The 26084-nt window shown below is 46.3% G+C and overlaps 1 protein-coding gene across 1 annotated transcript in view; it reads right to left on the minus strand.

Moving 5' to 3' along the window:
• The window catches only part of SUMO3 (small ubiquitin like modifier 3), a 73337-nt gene extending 56561 nt beyond the window's left edge, over positions 1-16776 (minus strand). Inside the window, exon 1 of the mRNA XM_030209944.1 lies at positions 16634-16776. Coding sequence (XP_030065804.1) covers positions 16634-16654 — 21 coding nt within the window. The 5' untranslated portion in view covers positions 16655-16776. The remainder of the gene's footprint in view (positions 1-16633) is intronic.
• Positions 16777-26084: the final 9308 nt, after the last annotated feature.

Below are 26084 nucleotides of genomic sequence, written 5' to 3' on the forward strand. Positions count from 1 at the left end.
TATATAACAAGCTTTTCTTCTTTTAAATTTCTATGTATCACGGGGCTGTTAACACTAGTTTTTTCTGGTGCTCAGTCATTTTTCATTGCCTGGTGGAAAATCTACATCTTATCATATCATCATAATTCATTTCAAGCATTTTCCTCAATAGCTGTAGTATTATACAGTGTTTTAAGAACTTTAGAAACTTTCTCTATAGGCATAGAGTAAATTTCTGTCTTTCTCATTCCCTGGTGAATAGGACTACATTGTCTAAGAGTCAATTGATTGATACTTTGCAATTCTGACCATAATATCTTAGTTCCTTTCAAGCATTTTACTCCATGCCTATGATGTTATATAGTGTTTTAAGAACTTAACAGACAATCACTCTCAATGGCTGTAGTGTTATACAGTGTTTTCTTTTTCTGACTTTAAGAAGCCTTCTCTAGAGGCATACAGTATATTGTTCAGATGCCATGGGGATATATCAGCTCTTTCATATTCTCTGAGGGACAGTCCTGTCTACCAAGCTCCCAATCACTCAGCTGCCTTAGCAGGCATGCTTTATTCATGCCTTCCCTTCTTTTCCAACTGCCATGAAGCCTCTCATATTTCATTTTAGCTTTCTTCTGGTTTTTACAGGACATATGGTCACTTAGAGCATAAAGTCATCCTTTCACTTAAAGATAGTGGACGGTCCTCAAACCATCTACTCGTGTTTGTCTCTACTCTATCAGTTCAGCATTGGCAGATTATAAACATCCTGGTTTGGTCCAGTATGCCTATACATACCATCTGCTATCTCTTCCTCTTCCTTAGAGACCTGATGTTATATCAAGCTTTCTTGAATTCAGATACAGTCTTGTCTACACTGCCTTCACCAAGTGGCTGTGGCACAACTTCACTTTTTTCGTTACAGGTAATTTCCAAGTTTGTCCTTTTTCATTTTCATTCTATGCGCCTTCACTCCAGAGTGTTCTTTCAATTGGAAGGGGATTCACTCACTTCCTGTGTATTTATGCCATAGGTACATAAGTATGGTTATGCTGGGTAAGGCCTAAAGTCCATCAAGTCCAGCATTCATATCTAATGGGCATAGGTACATAAGTTTTGCCATTCTGGGGAAGCTCAAATGTCCACCTTTCTACAGCCAGAACAGCATTAAAGGAAAAAAAAAAAAAAAAAAAAACCTCTCACGAGAGTATCGAACAGAAATCTCTGCTCCAAAAGCAAGGCTTTGCAGTAATTCTGCAAACTAACGCATACAATATTTGCCATGGCTGTTCACCACTAGGAACACTGGGGACCCTGGGCCTAGGTTCGGTGTTTTAACCTGAAACAAGCTCAACATTCATATCTATTGGGTGTGAGTCTGGTACTACTACTACTACTACTTAACATTTCTAGAGCGCTACTAGGGTTACGCAGCGCTGTACAAATTAACAAAGAAGGACGTTCCCTGCTCAAAGGAGCTTACAATCTACATCTCAGTGAGGGAGGACGCATGACCGTGGTATGTGGATTAGGGAGATCCAAGAAATTACAGGCCGGTGAATCAGACGTTCATACTGGGACAATTTTTTTCTGTCCGGAGCGTACTACCATAGCTGGTGGACTCCTATATTCAGAACTTACCCAACTATGGAACGCCATAGAGATAGGGTTGGAGTTTGTAGCCCTATTTAACTGGTGTCCTTGGTCACCCTTCCTCTTCTCCTCAGGATCCAGAGAATGGCTAGTTTTTTGCTTATGCATTAACCGGTCATTTTCAGCAGTACTCTCTCTTCCGTTCTTTTATAGATCTAAGAGGATGTTCATTGCGCTCTTAGGGTCATTTCATTCTTACCTAGACGACTGCCTAATTGGAGAAAGTCTTATCAGCAGAGTTCTCAGGTCACGCACCGGGTGTTGCATTTCTTACAGTCTCTAGGTTGGGTGGTGATTGTTGCCAGGCCTCTCATTTGATCTCTCATTTGATCTCTCATCAGATATCTCTGATTTTCTCTTTGTTTAGTCAGGTTGGCGCACAGTCTTTTGTCTCCTCTGCAAACATCCCAGTTTATATTTTCTTGGTGACCTTGGGCCTTCGGCCATTTCCTCGCTCTATTCTGCAGAATGCAATTTTACTTTCTAATGCCCAAGAAGGAATTTTCCTTCATCCTATTGCGAATCTCAGGGTCATCAATCGCGCTATTTAAGTGTCATCTAGTTATCTCAAGAACCTTAGTTCTGTCATTGGGATGCTTCGTGCAGTACACTTTTTGGCAGAAGCTTGTTTGTATATATTTTTTTTCTGGGGGACCTCAGCAATTCGTTTTACCTTCGGGTGAATTTTGTTTTCCCTACTGACAAACAAGGCGGAGAGAGCTATGTTGGTCCTTGCCATGGCAATGGGTTATGTCATCCGCCAAGGAGGAGTTAAGAGTATACTCTTGAGTTTGTACTCATTTTTTCTTAGTTGTGTCACCCTGCATTTAGGTGAATGGACTCTCATTTTTTCAGCCTTACTTCCTCACTGCGACACTTCAGGGCTATCTCTTTTTGCCTTCAGGCTCACGAACATTTCTTGCTTCTTCCGTTCAGCAACAGTCTTGACGGAGACAGGGACAGATGCCAACGTCCAGCAGGGGTTTTTCAACCTTCTTTATGCGTTTCTTCCGTCATCTCACTAGGTGTTTACGCAGAACCAAGGCACCCTTCTACATCCGGACCCCCAGTCACTCAAACTTATGGCGTGGTTACTGGGTCCGCAACATCTTTGATATTTTCGCAGGAAGTACTTCAAGTTTTAATTGCTTCCAGACAGAAATCTACATTAAAGTCCTATGAATCAAAGTGGCGACAGTTCACTCTGTGGTGCGCCTCTCGCCACTTCATTCCACAAACAGTATCCATTTTGCATGTTTTGGAATGTCTTCTGCATCTTGCGAAATCTTGTCTGTCTTACTCATCCATTAGAGTTCATTTGGCAGCTCTATCAGTGATGCATGATACTGTTGACAACCGCACGCTTATGCAGCATCCACTGTCAAAGCGGTTTCTTAAAGGAGTCCTGCACCTGTACCCCCCGCTTCGTCCACCAGCTAGGTGAACTAGGTGAACAGACTCTTAAAGTTCTGTTTTCTAGTAGCCATAACTTTTTCTATAAAGTTTTCCTCTTCAAGCAGTGTTTCCTAGTAACCATTGCAGCAAGTAGATCTATGTGTGGAATACTTCTACGGTTGGTAACTTCTTTTCGGTCAGCTGTAGTTTAAAGTTTTCACCTTTCCCAATCGGTTTTTTCTTATTGGTTTTGTCCTTCTAGCCAGTAGGCATAAAAGTTTTTCATTGTTTCTAACCCGCTATATCGCGAAGGATCAAGGAAATGAGAATGTCTATTTCTCTTCTCGCTGAGAGGGCAGTTCCACAGCGTATTACAACATATTCCACAACTTCAGAAGCGGGCTCTATTCTTACTATGTTGATTTTTGGTGCTCTCGGTGCACATTGGTAAGTTGGCAACTTAGTCATAGTTTCATTTTATTTTGCTCATTGGGACACACTACATGTTAGTTGTCGCCAGGTGGCCTATGCAGCATGAACATTTCTCTGCAGTTTTCATAGGGTCCCTCCCTTCAGATTACTGCTTTGGTACTTCCCATCAGTCCAATCCTGGTCCGGTCCGGAGGGACGCTAAGGAAGGAGAAATTAGATCTTACCTGCTAATTTGCTTTCCTTTAGTCCCTCCGGACCGGACCAGGCCCATCCCATGTTCTCTCTACTCTTTAGCTTCTTTTATTAAGTTGGAACAATACAATATATATACAGAACTTTACGTGGTCTATATCACTTCTCTGGTGGTTGCTGGTGAGCTCAATTGCTGGAATCTATCTATAAAACCTTAAATACGCCATACCACTTCTCTGGTGAGAGTTGTGGCTGAGCTCAGTTGCTGGAATATCTATAAAACCTTAAATATGATTTACCACTTTTCTGGTGAGAGTTGCTGGTAAGCTCAGTTGATGGAATATATATAAAATCTTAAGTGGGCCATACCACTTCTCTGGTGAGAGTTGCTGGTGAGCTATAAGACAAGTGAGCCATACCACTTCTCTGGTGAGAGTTGCGGGTGAGCTATATTATACGTGAGCCATACCACTTCTCTGGGGAGAGTTGCTGGTGAGCTATATTACATGTGAGCCATATCGCTTCTCTGGTGAGAGTTGCTGGTGAGCTATAGTACATGTGAGCCATATCGCTTCTCTGGTGAGAGTTGCTGGTGAGCTATAGTACAAGTGAGCCATACCACTTCTCTGGTGAGAGTTGCTGGTGAGCTGTAATACATATCGGGCCATACCACTTCTCTGGTGAGAGTTGCTGGTGAGCTCTGATACTTGGCATTGCCGAGTGCTTTGTGGCTGCTAGGATTCCATACGGCACAGAAGGTCTTTCTTTCTTTCCTGCTTTGTTATTCAAATACTGAGGCTAAGGTCACATGGCCAGGGCTCCTATTGGCTCTCTAGAGTCAGAGTTTTTTCTCAGTCTCCACCTGCTGGTAGGCGAGCACAACCCATCAGTCCAATCCTGGTCCGGTCCGGAGGGACTAAAGGAAAGCAAATTAGCAGGTAAGATCTAATTTCTCCATACTGCTGTTGGTGCTTAAGCTGTTAATGGATACAACTGCTTGATTTTGGGTTAAATTGTAACCTTGTCTTTGTCATGTTTAAAGTATTTTAAGTGTTTATTTATATGTGATTTATTTATATTGATTTATTTGTTACTCCTGATGAAGCAACTAACATCCACACAAGATGTGTGACTGCTCAACTGCTAGTCAATGCAGTAGACTTTTCAATGTCTTGTAATGCTACGCCTAGCCCTGGGCCATGGCCTGTTTCCTCAACACATGCCATCACCTTATTACCCTAGCTGGGGTTACCCTCCCTACATGCCAGTATACTCGATATGGCCAAGTTGTTATCCCCAACAGGGAATGTTTGTTACCTAAGAGTTTTGACAGTGGGACGCAGGTTACATAAACAGCTAACAAGTGACACACTGAAAAGGGCACCGGATAGCTGTATAGCACATGCGACACCAATTAGTGACACACAGGCACCATATAACAGTCTTAATCAGGCAGGTGATGCTGCAGATAAGAGCAAACAGAAGCAGGCAAAGAGGAAGAAAAAGAAGAACAGCGGCCAAAAAACAAGCAGGACGCTATGAATTATTAGGAAAGGGGATGGTAAATAAAACTGAATACTATGCCTCAGTATCACTCCATGGTGTGACCTCACATGGAGTATTGCATTCAGTTCAGGTCACCGTATTTAAAAAAAAAAAAGATATAGCAGAATTAGAAAGGGTTCAAAGAAGAGCAACCAAAATGATAAAGGTGATGAACTCTTCTCACATGAGGAAAGGTCAAAGAGGTTAGGGCTCTTCAACTTGGAAAAGAGATGGCTCAGGGGGGAATATGATTTACAAATTCTTGAGTGGTGTAGGAACAAGTAGAAGTGAACTGATTTTGTACTCTTTCAATAAGTACCAAGACTACTACTACTTATTTCTAAGACTAAAGGTCACTCACTGAAGTTACATAGAAATACTTCTAAAACAAATAGGAGGAAATATTTTTTCACTTAAATAGTTAAGCTCTGGAACTCTTTGCCGGAAGATCTGGAAGAAAAGTCCATAGTCTGCTATTGAGACAGACATGGGGAAGCCACTGCTTGCCCTGGGATTGGTAGCATGGAATGTTGCTACTATTTTGGTTTCTGCAAGGTACTTGTGACCAGGATTGGCCACTGTTGGAAACAGGATACTGGGCTAGATGGACCACTGGTCTGACCCAGTATGGCTATTCTTATGCACTTATGAGTGCCACCAGTAGCAACAGTAGTTCCAATTCTTTCTCCTCTTCAGATGAGGAGGAAGATCAATCGGGGGCCAGAAAAAAATTTGAACACAGAGGGAGGCAATCGCCCCCTGGCCCTAGAAGCCCTTCCTTGTCTGTGGAAAATGGTTTCATTATCAACTAAGAAAAAGAGAAAAAAAAAAGAGAAAGTTTATTGATATATTTCAATTATTTAAAGGGAGGGAGAGAGACAAAAAGAATAGAAATAAGAATGATGAAAACACAGGCAGAATTAAAGAACTCCCAGATCAGTCCTAAATTGAGTAACAGCATTTCTACGCTTGACTGAAGTAAGTCAGACTGATCCACCTCAATTGAGTTCCACTTTAGCTTATGCACACATTTTATTAGCCTACAAAGATGACGAGAGCTTTAGATGGCCAAAATATGATGAGGAATTCAAAGGCAAAATGGAGAACTGCTCTTTGACTTGGGGCTCAAAGGATGTAGACTTATGGCTGTATATTATGACTAACCAAGGTCCATTTGCCAACGTCTCTCACAAGTCCTTTCACCAGGCTGCCCAACGTGGATACGGAAGGAGTGCAGGCATACAGGATGGAATCTGTTGGCATTTCAATAGAGTATCCTGTAGCCTGCAAGAATGCAAATACATTATGCGGCGTAGTCCATGCAGCTGCAAAGTGCACCAAAAAGACCATACACACACAGCAAGGGTGACTTAAGGATAATGGACAGATAGTGAACAGTCCAAATCATTTATTAGTATCTAATTGCTTTTCTAGCACTTCAATACATAATATTCATTTTTTACTTACACTTCCAGTAACAGTAGGATCAGCCTCAAATGGGAAAATTAGGTTCTTACCTTAGTAATTTTCTTTCCTTTAGTCATAGCAGATGAAGCCATTACGTATGGGTTGTGTCCATCAACCAGCAGGGGGAGATAGAGAGCACTCAACTTTTCACAGTGCCTCATGGCCAGCCAGCTCCACTGCCTCTTCAGTATTTGAAGCTTCCAAAGCAGTATGGCAAACCGCAATGGGAATAACATGAACTTTCCTCACAGCGAACGATGGCCCCTTAACAAGGGCATGAACTCAAAAGGAGGGAATCACACATCCTCCTGGAGGGAATAAACTAGTCCTCCTTATTGTATAACTGGAGGGGATACACGCAACCTCCTGGAGGGAATAAACTCATCCTCCAAAACATAAACTGGAGGGAATGGACTCATCCTCCTATAAGTGAACATGAATCCTGAAGACTGTTTTCCAATTTTCTCCCAAAGAAGGAACTTCAGGAAACAAGAACAGAACCTGAAACAGATTCACAGCATACAGACAATCATGCAGGGAGGGCTCATGGCTTCATCTGCTATGACTAAAAGGAAAGAAAATTACCAAGGTAAGAACCTAATTTTCCATTCCTTGTCATCAAGCAGATGAAGCCATTATGTATGGGATGTAACAAAGCAATCCCTATATAGGGTGGGAACAGGTCACACCATGCGCTAGCACTTGTGCTCCAAAACGCGCATCCCTCCTAGCAACCACATCCAGCCTGTAATGTCTGGCAAAAGAGAGCTTAGAAGCCCATGTTGCTGCACTGCATATCTCTTGATGAGAGAGTGCTCCAGTTTCAGCCCAAGAGGAAGAAATCGCTCTGGTAGAATGCGCCTTAAAGGCTACAGGCGGAGACCGGCCAGCAAGCAGATAAGCTGAAAAGAGTTTCTTTGAGCCAGCGGGCAACAGTGGCTTCAGACGCTGGAGACCCTCTAAGAGGACCTGATAGCAAAACAAACAGATGATCATAGATCCTGAAAGAGATAGTAACTCGCAGATACTGCAGCAGAGTCCTGCGCACATCCAACAGGTGCAACTGCCCAAAAGATTCTGGAAACTCCTCCTTATCAAAGGAGGGCAAGAAAATAGGCTGGTTTAGGTGAAACGCTGAAACCACTTTAGGCATGAAGGAAGGCACGATCCGAACCGTGACCCCGGACTCTGAGAATTGCAGAAATGGGTCTCTACAGAACAGCGCCTGGAGCTCTGACACCCGTCTCGCCGAAGTAATGGCCACAAGAAAAACTGCCTATTGTGTCAAATCTTTCTCCTATGCTCGCCAAAGTGGCTCAAAAGGAGAAGCCTGCAGGGCCTTCAAAACTAGCCCCAGGTTCCAAGCTGGACAGGGTGCTCGCACGGAAGGCCGGAGCCGAAGCACCCCACTAAGAAACCGTGCCACATCTGGATGAGCAGCTAAAGACACGCCTTCAACCTTACCACGAAGGGAGGCCAACGCTGCCACTTGCACCCGCAGTGAATTATAGGCCAAGCCTATTTGTATACCATCCTGCAAAAAGTCCAGAATCGGCGAGACAGGAGCCCACATGGGTGTGATCGCTTTTGAAGCACACCAAGACTCAAACTGGCGCCAAATCCTGGCATAAGCCAAGGAAGTGGAACGCTTGCGGGCCGGCAGGAGAGTGGAAATGACTGTATTTGAATAGCCTTTGTCCCTCAATTGCGCCCTCTCAATCGCCATGCCATAAGACCAAAGCGGCAGGCGTCCTCCATGGCTACCGGGCCCTGTGACAACAGGTTCGGTACCAGAGGTAAAGGAAGGGGATTCTCCACTAGCATCTGTCGGAGGTCCGCATACCAAGGCCTCCTGGGCCAATCCAAGGCGATGAGGACCACTTCTCCTGGGTGCAGCCGAATCCGCAGGAGCACGCGCCCTATCAAGGGCCACGGAGGGAACACATATAGTAGGCCCGGAGGCCAGGGCTGAGTCAAGGCATCCAACCCTGCCGAGCAAGGATCTCTCCGTCTGCTGAAGAAGCACGGACTTTGGCATTTGAACTTGTCGCCATAAGATCCACCAAGGGCTTGCCCCATTTGGCACATATCTGCAGGAATACTTCGTCTGCTAGTTCCCATTCTGCTGGATCGATCTGATGCCTGCTTAGATAATCGGCTTGCACGTTGCTCTGACCTGCAATGTGAGCTGCCGACAGAAACTGAAGATGCAGCTCGGCCCAGTGGAAAATCTGTTCGGCCTGCGCGGCCAGTGCTCTGCACTGAGTGCCGCCTTGTCGATTTATGTAGGCCACTGCTGTCGTGATGTCAGACATCACTCTGACAGCCAATCCTTCCAGGGTCACTTGAAAGGCCAGAAGCGCCTGAAACACCGCTTTCAACTCCAGGCGGTTGATGGACCACTCCGACTCCTCGGGTGTCCATAGACCCTGGGCATGCTTCCCCTTGCAATGTGCGCCCCAGCCCTTCAGGGTGGCATCTGTCACTACTAGACACCAATCGGGGAGCGCCAGCGGCATTCCTCGCTGCAGCATGCTGAGAGCCACCACTCCATGCTGAGTCGGGCCGCAGGGAGCCAAGAAAGTCTGCACTGATAATCCTGAGAAACTGGAGACCCATCATTGAAGTAGGGAATACTGTAGAGGTCTCAGGTGTGCTCTCGCCCAGGGCACCACTTCCAATGTGGCTGTCATCGATCCCAGCAGTTGGACAATGACCCAAGCTCGCGGGCGGGGCATCCTCAGGAGCAGACGGACCTGATTCTGAAGCTTGCACCGCCTTAGCTCGGGTAGGTATACATAGCCCGAGTCTGTGTCGAACCTGGCCCCCAAATATTCTAGAGATTGCGAGGGGGTCAGGTGACTTTTGGCCATATTGACGACCCAGCCTAGAGATTGAAGTACTGAGACCACTCTGGCTGTAGCTTGATAGCTCTCTGTTACAGAGTCTGCTCTGATGAGCCAGTCGTCTAGGTACGGGTGAACCCTGATACCTTCTTGCCTGAGCAAAGCAGCTACTACCACCATTACCTTCGAAAAGGTTCGGGGAGCTGTGGCAAGGCCAAAAGGCAAGGCCCGGAACTGGAAATGTTTTCCCAACACCGCAAACCGCAGAAACGTCTGGTGCAGGGGCCAAATTGGTATGTGCAAGTAAACTTCTTTCAGGTCTAGAGACGTGAGAAACTCTCCTGGCTGTACCGCAGCAATGACGGAGCACAGGGTTTCCATGTAGAAATGCCACACTCTCAGGGACTTGTTTAATTATTTTAAGTCCAGAATAGGGCAAAAAGACCCACCTTTTCGCGGCACCACAAAGTAGATGGAGTATCGGCCGTAGCCGTGTTCGGTGGGAGGTACCGGGGACCCGGCCCCTAACTGAATCAGACCTTGGAAAGTCTCCTCTACCGCCGCCCGTTTGGCGGCAGAACCGCATCGGGACTCCACAAACACGTCTCTTACTGGGGCGTTGAATTCTATTCTGTAGCCACTTCTGATCAGGTCCAGAACCCACTGATCTGAGGAAATATTTGCCCACTCCTCAGCAAAGAGGGAAAGATGTCCTCCGATGACAGGAAGTGAGGAGGGGGCCGGCGCACCATCATTGAGAGGGTCGCCCCTGAACTCCAGGCCTAGAGCCGGTGGCTGCGGAACGCTTGTCCGAGTGAAAGGAGTTCCTCTGCTGAAAAACGGGCACGAGAAGTGAACCCAGCAGAACGCACCGGGCGGTACCTTCTAGCTTCATGGAAGCGAGGTCTATAAGAGGAGTGGACCGCCTGGCCCTTGGAGGAAGGCCTCGGCCTATCTTCGGGCAAGCGCTCGGGTTTAGGATCTCCCAGGCCTTTAACAATTTTTTTTTCCAACTCCTCACCAAATAGGAGAAGGCCTTGAAAGGGCAACTTCACCAACCTTTGCTTAGAGGCCATGTCCACTGCCCAATGTCGTAGCCAAATAAGACGGCGATCCGCCATTGCTACTGCCATTTGTTTAGCCGAAGCTCTGACAGCTCATCACGGTGGAAAATCCTCACCGCGGAGGGATCATCCAGATCCTGTGGTAATTCTGCACCTGACTGGCTCCTCAGACCACGAAGGCCTGCCAGAACTCTCTGAATCCTCACAGCCCGACCACGGGGGGGGGAAAAAGGAGGTGCACCACAATCTTAAGGGGAATTAGCCCTTCTACGCTTTTCTTTATGCCAATTATCAGGGAAAACAGCCTCAGCGGGCAGTCCCACGCCAGAATCCACCGGGGGGGGGGGGGGGGGGGGACAATAGAAGGGGCCTCAGAGACCCTTGAGGGAGAGCTCTTTTCAGCATGTATGCTTTATGCAATAACACCACAAAATCAGGGGAGAAAAACTCGCCCTGGGCACCCAGATCCCGTCCAGGGCTAGCCGCTCCCTGAATAGCCTTAATTCGAGATCCCACCCTGGGCTCAGGACTCTCCGTCTCTACGGAGGCCGCGCCATGTGGAAAATTCAAAATGGCGTCCGCTGCCAGCTCTGAGCAGGAAGAATCACCGCTCGCCATGCTCGGGGCCGGCTCTTACACCTGTACACCTTACAGAGCCCCGCTGCTGATTTGCGCTTGCCACACCGGGAACAGCGCTTTACATTCTCTGCAGCCATCACCGAAAACGGCGGGAAAATTCAATGCCCCGATCGCGGGCCCACCCCGGAGGAGTTAGAAAACACTCTTACGTCACCGGACCGAGTATCACAGCTCCGGTCCCATAGAAGAATCAAAGGAAAACCTCTGATGAGTGGGAAACGCGAACCAATGTGCCTGCATCCACTGAGTGGGAAAGGACAGGGAAAAGCAAGCCAATATGTCCACATCCACGGGGGCATTGGTAAGGCAGGGAAAGGGCTAACCTATGTGCCTTCAAAGTGAAGCTGCTATAGCCTCTAACACCCCGGCTAACAACTGGCAAGCCAGGAGCCACCCCCAGGCAGATTTTTGATGGAGCTTGAAGAAGATGCAGCCACCCTGCTTGGGGAGATAGAGAATACTGAAGAGGCAGTGGAGCTGGCTGGCCATGAGGCACTGTGAAAAGTTGAGTGCTCTCTATCTCCCCCTGCTGGTTGATGGACACAACCCATATGTAATGGCTTCATCTGCTTGATGACAAGGAATACTATAATGCCTTTGTATCGCTCCATGGTATGTCCGCACCTTGGTATTCCGTTCATTGTATCTCAAAAGAAGATGTAGCGGAATTAGAAAAGATTCAAAGAGCGACCAAAATGATAAATGGGATGGAACTCTTCTCGTATAAGAAATAGCTAAAGAGGTTAGGGCTCCTCAGCTTGGAAAAGAGACGGATAAGGGGAGATATGATTGAGGTCTACAAAATCCTGAGTGGTGTAGAACGAGAAGTAAATCAATCTTTTACTGGTTCCAGAAGTACAAAGACTAGGGGACACTCGAGGAAGTTACATGGAAATACTTTTAAAACAAATAGGAGGAAACATTTTTTCACTCAATGAATAGTTAAACTCTGGAACTCTGCCGGAGGAGGTGGTAACAGTAGTTAGTGTACCTGAGTTTAAAAAAAGGTTTGAAAAGGCTGGGACCAAGATGGCGCAGAGACCAGACGTGCTATGCTGAGCTCGGGAGATTCCTTTTTCCTCTAAGTATTATTTCTTGAATTAATAATGCCAACGAGAAAGGGAAATATTAGAGGAGGTTTCTCCTTACCCTCTACGGACCCTACTCTTCATCAGTTACCAATAACAGCATATACAACACCAACTGCACCTAGGGGCGCTCCTTTGACCAGCACAGAGAGGAGTCCCAGTCTGGAAAGTGAGGTTTCACTTAGCCCGCAGAGTCCAGAGAAGTAGGCTGTAGAAGCGAAGAGCATGTTGGGAGAAACACTCATCGAACCCTCGGAAGTCAGGGTTTCTGGATGAGCTAAGGAGGGCTCTTGTAAGCTCTTTGAGCAGGGACTGTCTTTCTATGTTAAATTGTACAGCGCTGCGTAACCCTAGTAAGTGCTTTAGAAATGTTAAATAGTAGTAGTAGTAGTTATTGCGACACTTCAAGAGGGAGTTTCTCCCGAAAATCAAAGCCTTTTAGTTACCCTTCGGAAGCTGGGCAGAATTCGATTGCGCTAGAGGCAACACCTGGAACGCTGATGGGGGTTGAAATGTGGCCTAGCCCTGAGGTAGCCCTGCAGCCGTTGGAGAGACCAGCAAAAGTAACACTGGAGTCCTTATGGTCGGCAATGGAATCCCTGCACAAGGTTTGTCTTACTTTTGTCTCCAATATAAAGTCGAATGCCTCAATGATAGAATCGCTTCAATCTCGACTAGTCCTTCAGGAGACCAACATTAAAAATTATGAAACATCTTTATCCCAAGTTAAAGAGGCGGAATGTAAATTATTACAGATGCTGTTCATCGTAAGTTGGAGAACTTAAGAGAGAATGGACCTAGATCATTGAATTTGAGAATATTAAAACTTTCCTTAGAATAAACTGATCTGACTGTATCATAGAAACACAGTATATCAAATCCATGATCCTTTACTGGACTGCAGGTAATGAAAAACTAAAAGCCACAGTGTTTTTTCAGTGGCTGACTTATGCCACACTTAGAATAACAGCTACATTCGTAACTCCACAAAAAAGCTAATTACTAAGGAGCCTATCATCCCAAATTTACAGACAAATTCCTGTTATAATTTTGTACCAAAAGCATTTATTTGGATCTCTCTGTTTACCATATAAACTATTGTGCAAGATCATAACTAATTTATTTGTAATCACAGTACCAGGAAAGTTTTCTTCACTCAACGCGTAAACTCTGGAATTCGCTGCCGGAAATGGTGGTTAAGGCGGTTACTTAGGATAGGGCTGGCCAGACTTATACGGTCTGTGCCCTGAAGAGGACAGTACAAATAAAAAAGTAGCACATATGAATGTATCTTCTTGGGCAGACTGGATGGACCGTGCAGGTCTTTTTCTGCCGTCCTCTACTATGCTACTATGTTAGCGAACTTCAAAAAAAGCGTTGGACGGCTTCCTGGAGGAAAAAGCCATTGAATGTTATTGAATGGACGAGGGAATACAGTATTTCTAGGATAGGCGGGACAAATTGCTTGTTCTTTTGGCCGCTGTCGGTGACAGGGTGCTGGGCTCGATGGACCCTTGGTCTGTCCCAGCATGGCGATGCTTATGTACCAAAAACAAAAAACAACTACAAATAGCCTCCCATCTCCTGGAGGACTACTTTACAATCCCTGGTGGTCTAGTGGTGTAGTTAAGGGCAGGAATAATGCCTCAGTTGCAGTAGCCATTTTGAAAGCAGAACCAGAATGGGCAGGAATAACTGGGGATCACTCCTGCCCCAACTACACTCCTAGACTGTCAGGAATTATGATAAGCCCAGGGTGGCCGATGGGTAGAGGGGAGGCACTCATGAGAGTCCGAGGAAGGATAACTCCTGTCTGGGGAGAAACAAATAGGACAAAGCACAAACGTTCAGCTTCCACAGAACATATGGTCATTTTCAGCCGATGCCAAAAATTACAATAACCTTTCAGCCAAAACCGGGCAAAAAGCAGATTCTGGGCCAGTTTCAGTGCCATAACCAAAACCGAAATTTGGTCAGCCTATAATTTCTATATCTGTCTGACCCTCATGGCCATGGGATCAGCAAATAGAAGTGGGCACTGGGGACTCCTCTCTCAGAAATGTTTAGGACTTTCAGTGAGGCAGCTTGGGCAGAGAAATCATATTAATTTTAACTCTGGTTCAGTCCTGTAAAGTGGAAGAATGCCATCTGGGTTTAATTGCTCAAAAGTCTAGCTTTTGCTAGACTAGAGGTTAGAAAGGTCAGTGAGAAATGAAACTTTCTTTGTCCCTTTTTGAGTGATGGATTGCTCATAATAAATATACCACATCTGGATGCCATTATGAGCAAGGCATACTGGACAGTTTCGCAGGCAGTTTAAAAGATTAGGCTGAATGTTTAGAAGGAGATAGTGTAGGTTTAAATAATTCTAGATGATTTAGATTTTGTCTTATAAGGAATTCTGATTTCTGCTTATTTTAAAATGTTTTATTCTGTTTAATTAATAAGTTTATTTCTCCCTGTAGAATATCTTTTCAATTCAATGTTACATCTTTGTCTGACTTTTCAAGTGAGATTTGTCTGCAGTTTAAAAGGTCATCATCTGGTTTGAATTATCCACAGTCCTAGCTAGGTGAAAGGTCAGGAAAAGTCAAGTCATCTCCTTGATTGATTAGCTAAGTGTAGGACTGGTCTTCTGAAAGTAATAACAAACCATGTCTGTGTGCCATTAAGCAAGACTGGCCCCTTAGCCCCTCAATGAACCCATATGACCGGGAATCTGATTATGTGAATAATAATAAAATGCAGGAGATAGGTGCCATATTGTCTAGTTTGAGAGGCCCCAGGTCATAGGTCAGTTTAGGAAATATCTCAAACCTATGTAACTGATATTTTTGAGTAAATGTATAGAGATAATTAGTTCAAGACAGGGTAATCAATCTATTCTTTACCATCTGGTGAGAAAGGGGGGCTAGAAGGGTATAAATGGGAACAGAAGCAGTTTACGTTAGAAGAGAAGGAGCTGAGATGAGAGAGATAACAGACAGGAGGCAGGATCCAGAGAGCTCAGAAGAAGAGACACAGAAGGACAGGACACAGAGAGAGCTAGAGCTGATGTCCTACTTTGTTTGCTGGCAAATAAAGAAGATTTCTCTCTCATTCTGGTGTGTGGTGTTTGACTCCTGAAGTACCACAGATTCTGCTAACAATAGTGGTAATTCCTGCAACATCAGAATAAGAGACTAAAACATGTTTTGGGCTTTTTTGGGGGGGGGGGGGGGGGGGAGAACTCTCACAGAAGCAGGCATCACAATCCTGTCCATCCTTTTTTCCCTCCTCTTTTCTTTTTCAGTTTATCCCTCATCTCCTCACCCTACACTTCCTCATCAAAGCCTACCCCATCTAAACACTAGGAGTCCCTAGAACTCCCAGGCTAACCCCTAGACTCGTCCCCCATCAACAAACTTTGGTCTTTTCCAGGGCTTTTTCTTTTGAGAGGGTACATGGGGGTACTGAGTACCAGCACCTTTTCCATTGTCTGCTAAAATTGGTCCATGGTCCCTAAGTTTTAATGAAAGAGCTGAGACTCTATGATGACAAGGCAGAATTGGTGTGTAGATTATGTGACTGGTTACAGGGTGCCTGGCTATTGTGAGGTGGGCTCCTCAGTGATCACCCCACCCCTGAAGGGTGGCCTGGCATTTGAGTACCGCACCTTTTTTGCTAGAAAAAAAACGCATTGGTCTTTTCGCTACCCTTATGAATATGCAGAATGATTTGCATGCTTACTACCTAGCTATATACAAATCTCACACGCATATTCATTAGCAATTGCTTAAAACCCCGATCCCTAGTTGCGGGCCCTGAAAAACTAAGCGTAAAGAACAAGGAAGAGAGCGCTGGTGGCACTACAGCACGACACTCAAGTCTGCCCACAAACAATAGAAGCTGGCGAGAGGAGAATAAAGAACTATCAGTATTTTAATTCTAAACAGAAACAGATAAAACACTACACAAAGAAACAACCACAGGCAGGAACTGACGCTCACTCACTCTACCGCCTCTCATCTCTCCACGTTCCCCCGCCCCTCGCTCGCACTAGGAGGGGTGGGGGAGGGGGGGACCGGGGCTCTGCTGCTCTCGCACACATCGTCTACCTACACCCAGCCCGAGCCTTCCAGAAAGAGGAAAGCAGAAAGCAACCAAATACCGCAGTCTCCCGCCCCCATGCGCTGACTCTGCACTCCCTAAATCTCGACCGCAAAAAGCCTAAGTTCTACGCTACCCCAGCGAGAAACCCCCTAGCAACCGTTAACGTTTGAATCCTATCGGGGGCGCAGAAGAGAGATGGGTTCGGGCTCCTGGAGATTACCCACAACCATACCCCATGCCTTACCTTGGGCTTCTCCTCAGACATCGCGGAGCTTATAATATATTTAAAAAAAAAATTAAGTACGCGGAAGCGAAAAAGAAAAGCGCGCTATCGGGTCCGCTCTTATCCCGCCGCAACGGCTGTCGTGAACGCGCCTTACCCCAATATTCTACTGCTCTCATAGGTAGAAGCTCGGCCACGTGACACGGGCGCGTTCACGGCGCGCGCGCCTCGCGGCGGGAGCGCGCTTTGCGAGCTGCTAGTGGGGGAAGGGCGCAGATACCAATGGAAGTACGTCACGGGAAAACAGGAAGAACGAAAGGTTAGGCTTGCTGAGGCTAGAGCTGTAATAAATTTCAGACAGTACCAGTGCTCTTGTGCAGACAGTCCTGCTAGGGTCAAAGTTACCACACTGAAAGAAAACAAAAAAGTGAAGTTTGCTACTAATACAACATAAAATATCCTCTTCTCAACAGCATAAGTTCAACCATCTTGTACTCACGAGAAGAGACCAAGGCTGTGTCATCCCAAAAACTGGAGATTTACCACTACAGTGGTGGAGTTTGAAAGCCAGTGATGGGCCAATGATCAGAAGCAAAAGTGGGCACTAGAGGCCAGTAGTGCTATACTTGCACCCCTGTTTGCTTCTGCCACATAATCAGAGCTGGCAAGAGCATGCAACAGTAGCGACAGCTCTGAACGCAATCAGCATGCAAATGCATGGTAAACGGGGCATTACCTATTCCTCCGCACTGTTCAACGGGCAGCGCACCAAACATTGGTATTGCTCCCACAGCAAACCCTACATCAGCTCAGAGCTGGCATTAGGGTTTGCAGAGCACTGGGGAGGAATGGCGAGCCCTATCCATGCATTTGCATAGTAGCAGGCTCCCCCATTCCCCCCCAACAGGACCAGAACCCAAGCCCCCCCCCCCCCAGGAGCACTGACCCCCACCCAAGCCAGGGGCACAGGGGGCTGGTGATATGCTGGATATCAAGCCACCCCCCCCCCCCCCCAACCTGGTGGTCTAGCAGCTCCCTCTCCCCCTGTACCTTTGTGGTGGAGGAGAGAATAGCATTCTCCTTCTTCAGCACCGCCTTCAAAATGGCAGCACCCAGCCCTGCCCAGTGCATTGGGTGGGGCTTCCCTACCATTTAAGGTACAGGGTATGGTTTGGGTTTGTGGCCCACTGGGGCACCAGGGCCTTATTTTGGAGGTGGGGGGTCAGGGAGACTGTAGGTCCATGGGGCCTCCAGCCCCCATGTTGCTGTCCCGGGGGGGAAGATATTGGAGGCACTAAGCCACCAGGGCCTTACAGTTGGAGGAAGCCCCTGTGTTTGACAGGTCTGGGCTTTGACAGCCCGGACCTGCCAAACAAGGGTGGGAGGATTGTGCCTAAGCGCATGCTCAGGCACAATCCTCCCGCACCTTTTTCCCATGATCAGAGATAATAGCGTGCTTAAATTTGCATGCTATCATCTCTGATCATAGGGTCGGTATAGCCCTGCGCTGTTCCAGTGCTATTTTTAGAGCGCTGTTTGGAACCGTGCAGGACTTTTGATCATCCACTCCTGAGTGAGGTTTTGCTCATAAGTGCAGCCCTCTCAAACACTTTCTGGCAGATGTGCATTCCAAACAACACATTCCTATCAATAAGTAGAAACAGTGCATTTTGTCTAGCAAAAATGGTACCGGTACTCAAATGCCAGGCCACCCTTCAGGGGTGGAGTGGTCATTGAGGGACCCATCCTACAATAGCCAGGACCCCTGCAACCAGTCATAGAATCTATGACAAGGAAGAATTTGTATGTAGAACCTGAGCTCTTTCATTAAAATACGAGAACCATGGGTCAAGTTTAGAAGACAGTGGAAAAGGTGCCGGTACTCAGTACCCCCTCAAAAAAAGCCCTGAGTAGAAAATAACATTCTTTTTTTTTTTCTACCTTTGTATCTGGTCAGTTTATTTTTCTTATTGTGTTGGTCCTAGGCTCTAGTTTCTGCTTTCCTCTTTGTTCTCTTAACTGTCATGCCAGAGTCTCCTTGCCCATGTCCATCATCCATCTTCTCTGCATTCCTAGCTATGTGACCCAGTATCACCCCTGTCTTCCCGTCATGTTGAGTAGCTTCCAGCTCTGTCTCTCTAGTCTCCCCCCTCCCCACATGCAGTATCTCTTCCTTCCCTCCTGTCTCCCTCTGCCCCCACCCCCAGCAAGTGTTCCTCGCTCGTGATCTGTCTTCCCTCTTTAGGACCAGCACCCTTTTCCTTGCAGGTCCTGGCACCACTCTCTTTCCTTATCCTCCTCTCCTCCCCCTAATTACCTCATTACCTCTCCCCATCCTCTTTCTTCCTCACTTCCCTCCTCCCCTCATTGGATCTCTGTCTTCCATACCTGAACGCTTTTCCAGCACCTCTTTCCTTCCTTGCCCCCTCCCCTATACATAGTGGTGTGCTGGAGCAGGCTCGCAAGAGCCGTTTGTTAAGTTTATAAGAATTTTGGGAGCCGGTTGTTAAAGTAGCCCCCCCCCCCCCCCCCCATGGCTACTTTAACAACTGTCTTCCAAAATGCTCCTGAATTCTCTTTTACTTTGCTGGCAGGGATGCTGAGCCCTGCAAACCAAGTAAATAGACTGCCGCTACTCCCCGCTCCTTGTTTCCAGCTGGGACTTCTCGTGCATGCGAGTCAAGTCCTAGTGTGCTGCTCAGAGCCAGAAACAAGCAGTGGGGAGTGGTGGCAGTCCATTTATTGGCTGGTGGGGCTCGGGCTCCCTGCCAGCAAAGGTATGCCTAGCATACCCGCACGAAGGAGGAGAATTGAGGAGTAGATTACCAGTCCACCCCTGGACCCCCCAAATTGCAGGGCTGGCTATGCCTGGAGAGAGAACCCATTGTTAAAAATTTACCAGCACACCCCTGCCTATACAGCACCTCTCTCCTTTCTTTTTGTCCCCCACACAGTGGCATCTTATCCCATTCCCTCCTCCTCCACCTCCTGAAGGGCTCTGAAGACTCTGACTACCCCCCCTCCAACCTACCAGAATGATGCCCTGGTGGTCTAGGTTACTAGGTCAGGCAGCAGCGAGCCCCAGTTGCTGCTGCCTATGCTGGCTCTGAGGCTGAAAATGGCAGGTGTGACCTCTCAGGGTAGTCTCACGCGAATTTGTGACCACCATTTAGAACCATGGTACCAGTGTGAGAAGCAGCAACTGGGGAGCACGTCTGCCTAACCTACCCTAGGCCACCCGAGCAGCATCCTGGAGGGGGGGGGGGGGGTAGTGGGAGGCTTTTAGGCTGGAGTGTTTTCCCTAGGAGAAGCCAGCTGACTTTTCACAGGAGAATGGAGAACCTAGCACTAGGAACAAAAATTCTGTCCTCCCTGCATGCGTGAGGGGAGGGGGCTTTTGCATGGGAGCTGGAGAACAGGGCCAAATGCTTGTGACTTGGTATGTCTGGGGGTTGCAACCCCTAACTGTACATTTACAAATGGTACTTGAGCCTAGGAGGAGAAGCTGACATCTTTTTGTTTTGTTATATAAAATCCAGATAGGCATAGGCCTACTACGGTAGAACAGCTACTGTAACAGAACCTAACTCTGCATTTCATTTTTATTGTTATGTTATTTAGACAAGTGGAAGGGAGGGCTTCCAGGAGAGCTCACAGCCAAGATGGCCACATGTTGAAGTAGCTCCACACCTCTTCCTGCTTTGCCTCATCCCTGACCATCTCCCAAGCATGGTTGGACCCCTCCAGAGTGTTCCAGGTCACTCTTTCGAGGTGTCCAGCTGCTGCATGTATCTAGGGCTCCAGGACACCAGGCAGAGAAGGCGGACAGCCCTGGGCCTTGGTGAGCAGTAACAGCGCTAAGCCACAGTGAGGGCGCAGTCTGGGTCACTTTAGAGAGGCCGTATAGGGGAGGGCTGCACCCTAACAGGTGACAGGGGGGGGGGGCCCTGGCAGTGCGCTGGGCTCCAGCCTCCCTGGAGGAGGTGAAAGGTCCACAGGAGGAGGGAGACAGGACTGAGGGGGGTGACCCACATGCAGCAATCCAGGCTGTGGCACTGCAGAACTAAGACACCATTTCACTGCCTTGGGTCAAACTCTTCATAAAGGCGGTAAATAATATTTATGTTTAGAAGACCCTGGGAAGGACAGTTGGAGATGATGGAATAATACAGGCGCAACATTGACAGACCAGTGAGTGGGGCACAACCCTGGTACATTGTGGTCCAGCTCTTGCTCCTGTAATCTTGGGGAGTACTGTGGATACATTGCTTGTCCCTCCACACTATGCCTAAACAGCTGAGGCCCAAAACCCCAAGTCTCCATAAACAACATTTATGTTGCTAAAGTGAGACATCTGGGTAAGGGCCCTAATGGCCCCTTCTATAAGAGATGAGCATTCTCAGACAGCAGAGGCAATTTGGGACCTGGTCCTCAAGGAAATTAGAGGGACCAAGACAGAAATTGTGGATTTGGGGGTGGCTAGATTTGAAGACAGATTTGAAACTCTCACTATTCATTTGGACTCGAATCAAAGATCCTTACACTTGAAGAGGACGGGATAGAGGAGAAATTCTCTAGAGGCACACTACAGAAACAAGTGGATAAAATGGAAAACCAGGAAAATAGGAGCAGATGGTCTAACCTGCAGACCCTTGGAATCCTGGAGGGCACAGAGTGTAGGGATCCTGTGATATATGTCCAAAATCTGCTCCATGAGTGCTTCTCTGAGTCTCCTACATTGCCAGTGTTTGATATTAAAAGAGCCCATAGAGAACAGAGACCCTAGCCGCAGTCTACATTGCCCCCTCAAGCCTTTGTGGTAAAGCTTCTGTGCTTTCATGAGACAGAATTAGTGCTCTGAAGAGCGAGACAGCTCAAAATCTGCTCCTACAAACAAGCTGAGATTCTGACTTTTCTAGACATAAGCCTGGAAACATTAAGGAAGCACAAGGAGCTACTTCAATAGAGGCCTACGAGTGGGTATGTGGTATCCCGCCAAATTGGTAGCAACAGTTAATGGCAAGCAGAAATTTTTGACTACGCCGAAGGAAGCACGAAAATTTATTTTGGATTTGGATAAGGGGACCATCCACAGTTCATGCAGCTGAACCCTGGAAGGGTATAGTTCATGCTAAGATGCTAGCACTGGGAGATCACTGCTTGCCCCCGAGGGCACAGGAGGATCATCTGGGGAGTGGACGCTTGTCACAATTTGCTTCAACTTCACCTTGTGATCAACAGGAAGAAGACCCAAGGTCTGATGAGTCCTCTAGTTGTGGAGAACTTTTGGCTTCTGGGGTGGCAGACATGCTGCCCTCCCTGGCACTCGTTCACCAGATTTGTTAGACTATCCCATCTCCATAGAGTGACAGTTTATCTGTTATCAATGTTAAGAGCTTAGCTCTTTTCCAAGGGAACTGTTCTGGGGGCGAGACACATTTTGGGGTCCAGGGAATTGAAGGGACTTTTGGTTAGAAGCTGGAAGGAGTGATTGGGGGGAGGGGGATTAGGTAAGTATTAAGACTGCAGGTTAAGAACGGTTAATGGTGTATCCTCACCAATAAAACGTTTAAAAAAAATTACAGGCCTTACAGAGACATCGGGCAGATGGGGCTTTTTTTTTTTTTTTTTTTTACCAGAAACCCATCTGTCAGCAATTGAACATGAGAAATTGAAAACTTGGTGTGAGGGGACCTGTGTTGCAACCCAAGATAGAGGAAAGAAGAGTGGGGTTGCAATTCTGCTGGACAAGGGGAAGGTAACAGAAATACAAAAGATACAAGAAGACACAGAGAGGCGTTTTGTCATTTGCCAACTTATTTTAGATTGACAATTACTGGTACTGTGCAATGTATATGCTCCCAATCACTATGATGCTACATTTTACCAGCAGTTAAGGAATACATTATTGCAATTTGAGGACATTCCCATTATACTGAGTGGGTATTTTAATAGGCGGACAGCATGCCAGCAACATGGGTCTCTAGCTAATGACATTAATAAGCAAAACGTATTAACTCTGATGTAACAATTTGTTTAAAGCAGTCTGCAAAGAGCCAAAAAATATCTGATGACTTACAGTGGGGGAAATAAGTATTTGATCCCTTGCTGATTTTGTAAGTGTGCCCACTGACAAAGACATGAGCAGCCCATAATTGAAGGGTAGGTTATTGGTAACAGTGAGAGATAGCACATCACAAATTAAATCCGGAAAATCACATTGTGGAAAGTATATGAATTTATTTGCATTCTGCAGAGGGAAATAAGTATTTGATCCCCCACCAACCAGTAAGAGATCTGGCCCCTACAGACCAGGTAGATGCTCCAAATCAACTCGTTACCTGCATGACAGACAGCTGTCGGCAATGGTCACCTGTATGAAAGACACCTGTCCACAGACTCAGTGAATCAGTCAGACTCTAACCTCTACAAAATGGCCAAGAGCAAGGAGCTGTCTAAGGATGTCAGGGACAAGATCATACACCTGCACAAGGCTGGAATGGGCTACAAAACCATCAGTAAGACGCTGGGCGAGAAGGAGACAACTGTTGGTGCCATAGTAAGAAAATGGAAGAAGTACAAAATGACTGTCAATCGACAAAGATCTGGGGCTCCACGCAAAATCTCACCTCGTGGGGTATCCTTGATCATGAGGAAGGTTAGAAATCAGCCTACAACTACAAGGGGGGAACTTGTCAATGATCTCAAGGCAGCTGGGACCACTGTCACCACGAAAACCATTGGTAACACATTACGACATAACGGATTGCAATCCTGCAGTGCCCGCAAGGTCCCCCTGCTCCGGAAGGCACATGTGACGGCCCGTCTGAAGTTTGCCAGTGAACACCTGGATGATGCCGAGAGTGATTGGGAGAAGGTGCTGTGGTCAGATGAGACAAAAATTGAGCTCTTTGGCATGAACTCAACTCGCCGTGTTTGGAGGAAGAGAAATGCTGCCTATGACCCAAAGAACACCGTCCCCACTGTCAAGCATGGAGGTGGAAATGTTATGTTTTGGGGGTGTTTCTCTGCTAAGGGCACAGGACTACTTCACCGCATCAATGGGAGAATGGATGGGGCCATGTACCGTACAATTCTGAGTGACAACCTCCTTCCCTCCGCCAGGGCCTTAAAAATGGGTCGTGGCTGGGTCTTCCAGCACGACAATGACCCAAAACATACAGCCAAGGCAACAAAGGAGTGGCTCAGGAAGAAGCACATTAGGGTCATGGAGTGGCCTAGCCAGTCACCAGACCTTAATCCCATTGAAAACTTATGGAGGGAGCTGAAGCTGCGAGTTGCCAAGCGACAGCCCAGAACTCTTAATGATTTAGAGATGATCTGCAAAGAGGAGTGGACCAAAATTCCTCCTGACATGTGTGCAAACCTCATCATCAACTACAGAAGACGTCTGACCGCTGTGCTTGCCAACAAGGGTTTTGCCACCAAGTATTAGGTCTTGTTTGCCAGAGGGATCAAATACTTATTTCCCTCTGCAGAATGCAAATAAATTCATATACTTTCCACAATGTGATTTTCCGGATTTAATTTGTGATGTGCTATCTCTCACTGTTACCAATAACCTACCCTTCAATTATGGGCTGCTCATGTCTTTGTCAGTGGGCACACTTACAAAATCAGCAAGGGATCAAATACTTATTTCCCCCACTGTATAAGTATCACTCATATAAGCTTGGTAATAAAGTGTGGGGGGGGGGGGGACTTTGGGCTCAGTTAGTTTTGACTCACGAAGGGCTTAAGATAGTGGTGGGACTCAGGGACAAGGTGGGGTGAGGATATCATATTCTGATAAGAGATATTTGTAGAATGTAAAATACTACACTGCATTATATGACAAACCTGCTGAGGAGGGTCTCAAGAATACAATGTATTTGGAAAACTTACTACTACTACTTAGCATTTCTATAGCGCTGCCAGGGTTACGCAGCGCTGTACAAGTTTCACATGGGGAAGGACAGTCCCTGCTCAGGAGAGCTTACAATCTAAAGGTTACAAACTATGGTCAGTGAAGGTAACATGAATGGGGAAGGTGGTTAGGCGCCAAAGGCAAGGGAGAAGAGATGGGCTTTGAGTAAGGACTTGAAGATGGGCAGCTACTCCTAAACTGTCTCAACTGGACAAAGAATTTTTAAATGCCCCATTGACACCAGATGAAATAGCATGGGCAATTAAACAAAGGCTCTTGCTAAGGGCCCCTGGTGCCAATGGATATAGGGCAGAATTCTATAAAACACTGAGGGAGTATGCTCTTGCACTTCTAACTGCCAGTTACAGAGCATGTTTGGACTCCTAGAAGTTGCTGGGTGAGTTAAATATGGCCCAAATCATAGTCTTCCCCCAAACTGGGAGAACCCTCTGCTGCCAGAGTCATACCATCCTATATCAGTGCTAAATTTTTTAACTAAACTGTAGGCAAAAGTGGTAGTAAATAGATTGGTCCAAGTATTCCCTGCCCTAGTGCATGAGACCCAAGTAGGATTTGTATGAGCCAGATACATAGTCAAAAACATTAAGAAGATACTGGCCTCTCTTGACCTCAGAGAACGCACCAATGTCCCATCACTTTTGATTAGTTTTGATGTTGAAAAGGCATTTGACAGAGACTATGATAAAATGAGAACGGTGAAAAAAACTCCAAAACTTAGAGGAGCAGCTGAGAAGGTAAAAAATGTACATCAGGCGTGGATGCTGTTCAAAACTGCCATTCTGGAAGCCCAGGCCAAATATATTCCATGTATTAAAAAAGGAGGAAGGAAGACCAAATGACAGCCGACATGGTTAAAAAGTGAGATGAAGGAAGTTATTAGAGCTAAAAGAAAATTCTTCAGAAAATGGAAGAAGGATCAGACTGAAAATAATAAGAAACAGAATAAGGAGTGTCAAGTCAAATGCAAAGCGCTGATAAGGAAGGCAAAGAGGGACTTTGAAAAAAAAAAAAAAAAGATTGCATTGGAGGCAAACACACAAGTAAAACACATTTTTAAGGTATATTAAAAGCAAGAAACTGGCAAAAGAATCAGTTGGAGCGCTATTTGAACAAGCGGAGAGATTAATTCTTTGCATCAGTCTTCACTGAGGAAGCAATGGGAGAGATACCGGTGCCAGAAATGATATTGAAAGCTGACGAGTCCAAGAAACTGAATGAAATCTTTATAAACCTGGAGCATGTAATGGCACTATTTGAGAAACTGAACAGTAGCAAATTGCCTGGATCAGATTGGAATTTCATCCCAGAGTATTGATAGAATTGAAAAATGAACTTGCAAAACTATTGTTAGTAATATGTAATTTACTAGTAAAAAAAGGCCCGTTTCTTAACGCAATGAAAAAGGCGCTAGCAATGTAATGAGTTCCTGCCATTAATGTTTCCACGGTTGTATTCTGAATATAATTGTTGTTTACATGTGTAAGATTTCTTTATATACAATATTTTTTGTGTAAACTGTGTTAC

Source organism: Microcaecilia unicolor, chromosome 7 (genome assembly GCF_901765095.1).
Source record: "Microcaecilia unicolor chromosome 7, aMicUni1.1, whole genome shotgun sequence".
NCBI classification, from domain to species: domain Eukaryota; kingdom Metazoa; phylum Chordata; class Amphibia; order Gymnophiona; family Siphonopidae; genus Microcaecilia; species Microcaecilia unicolor.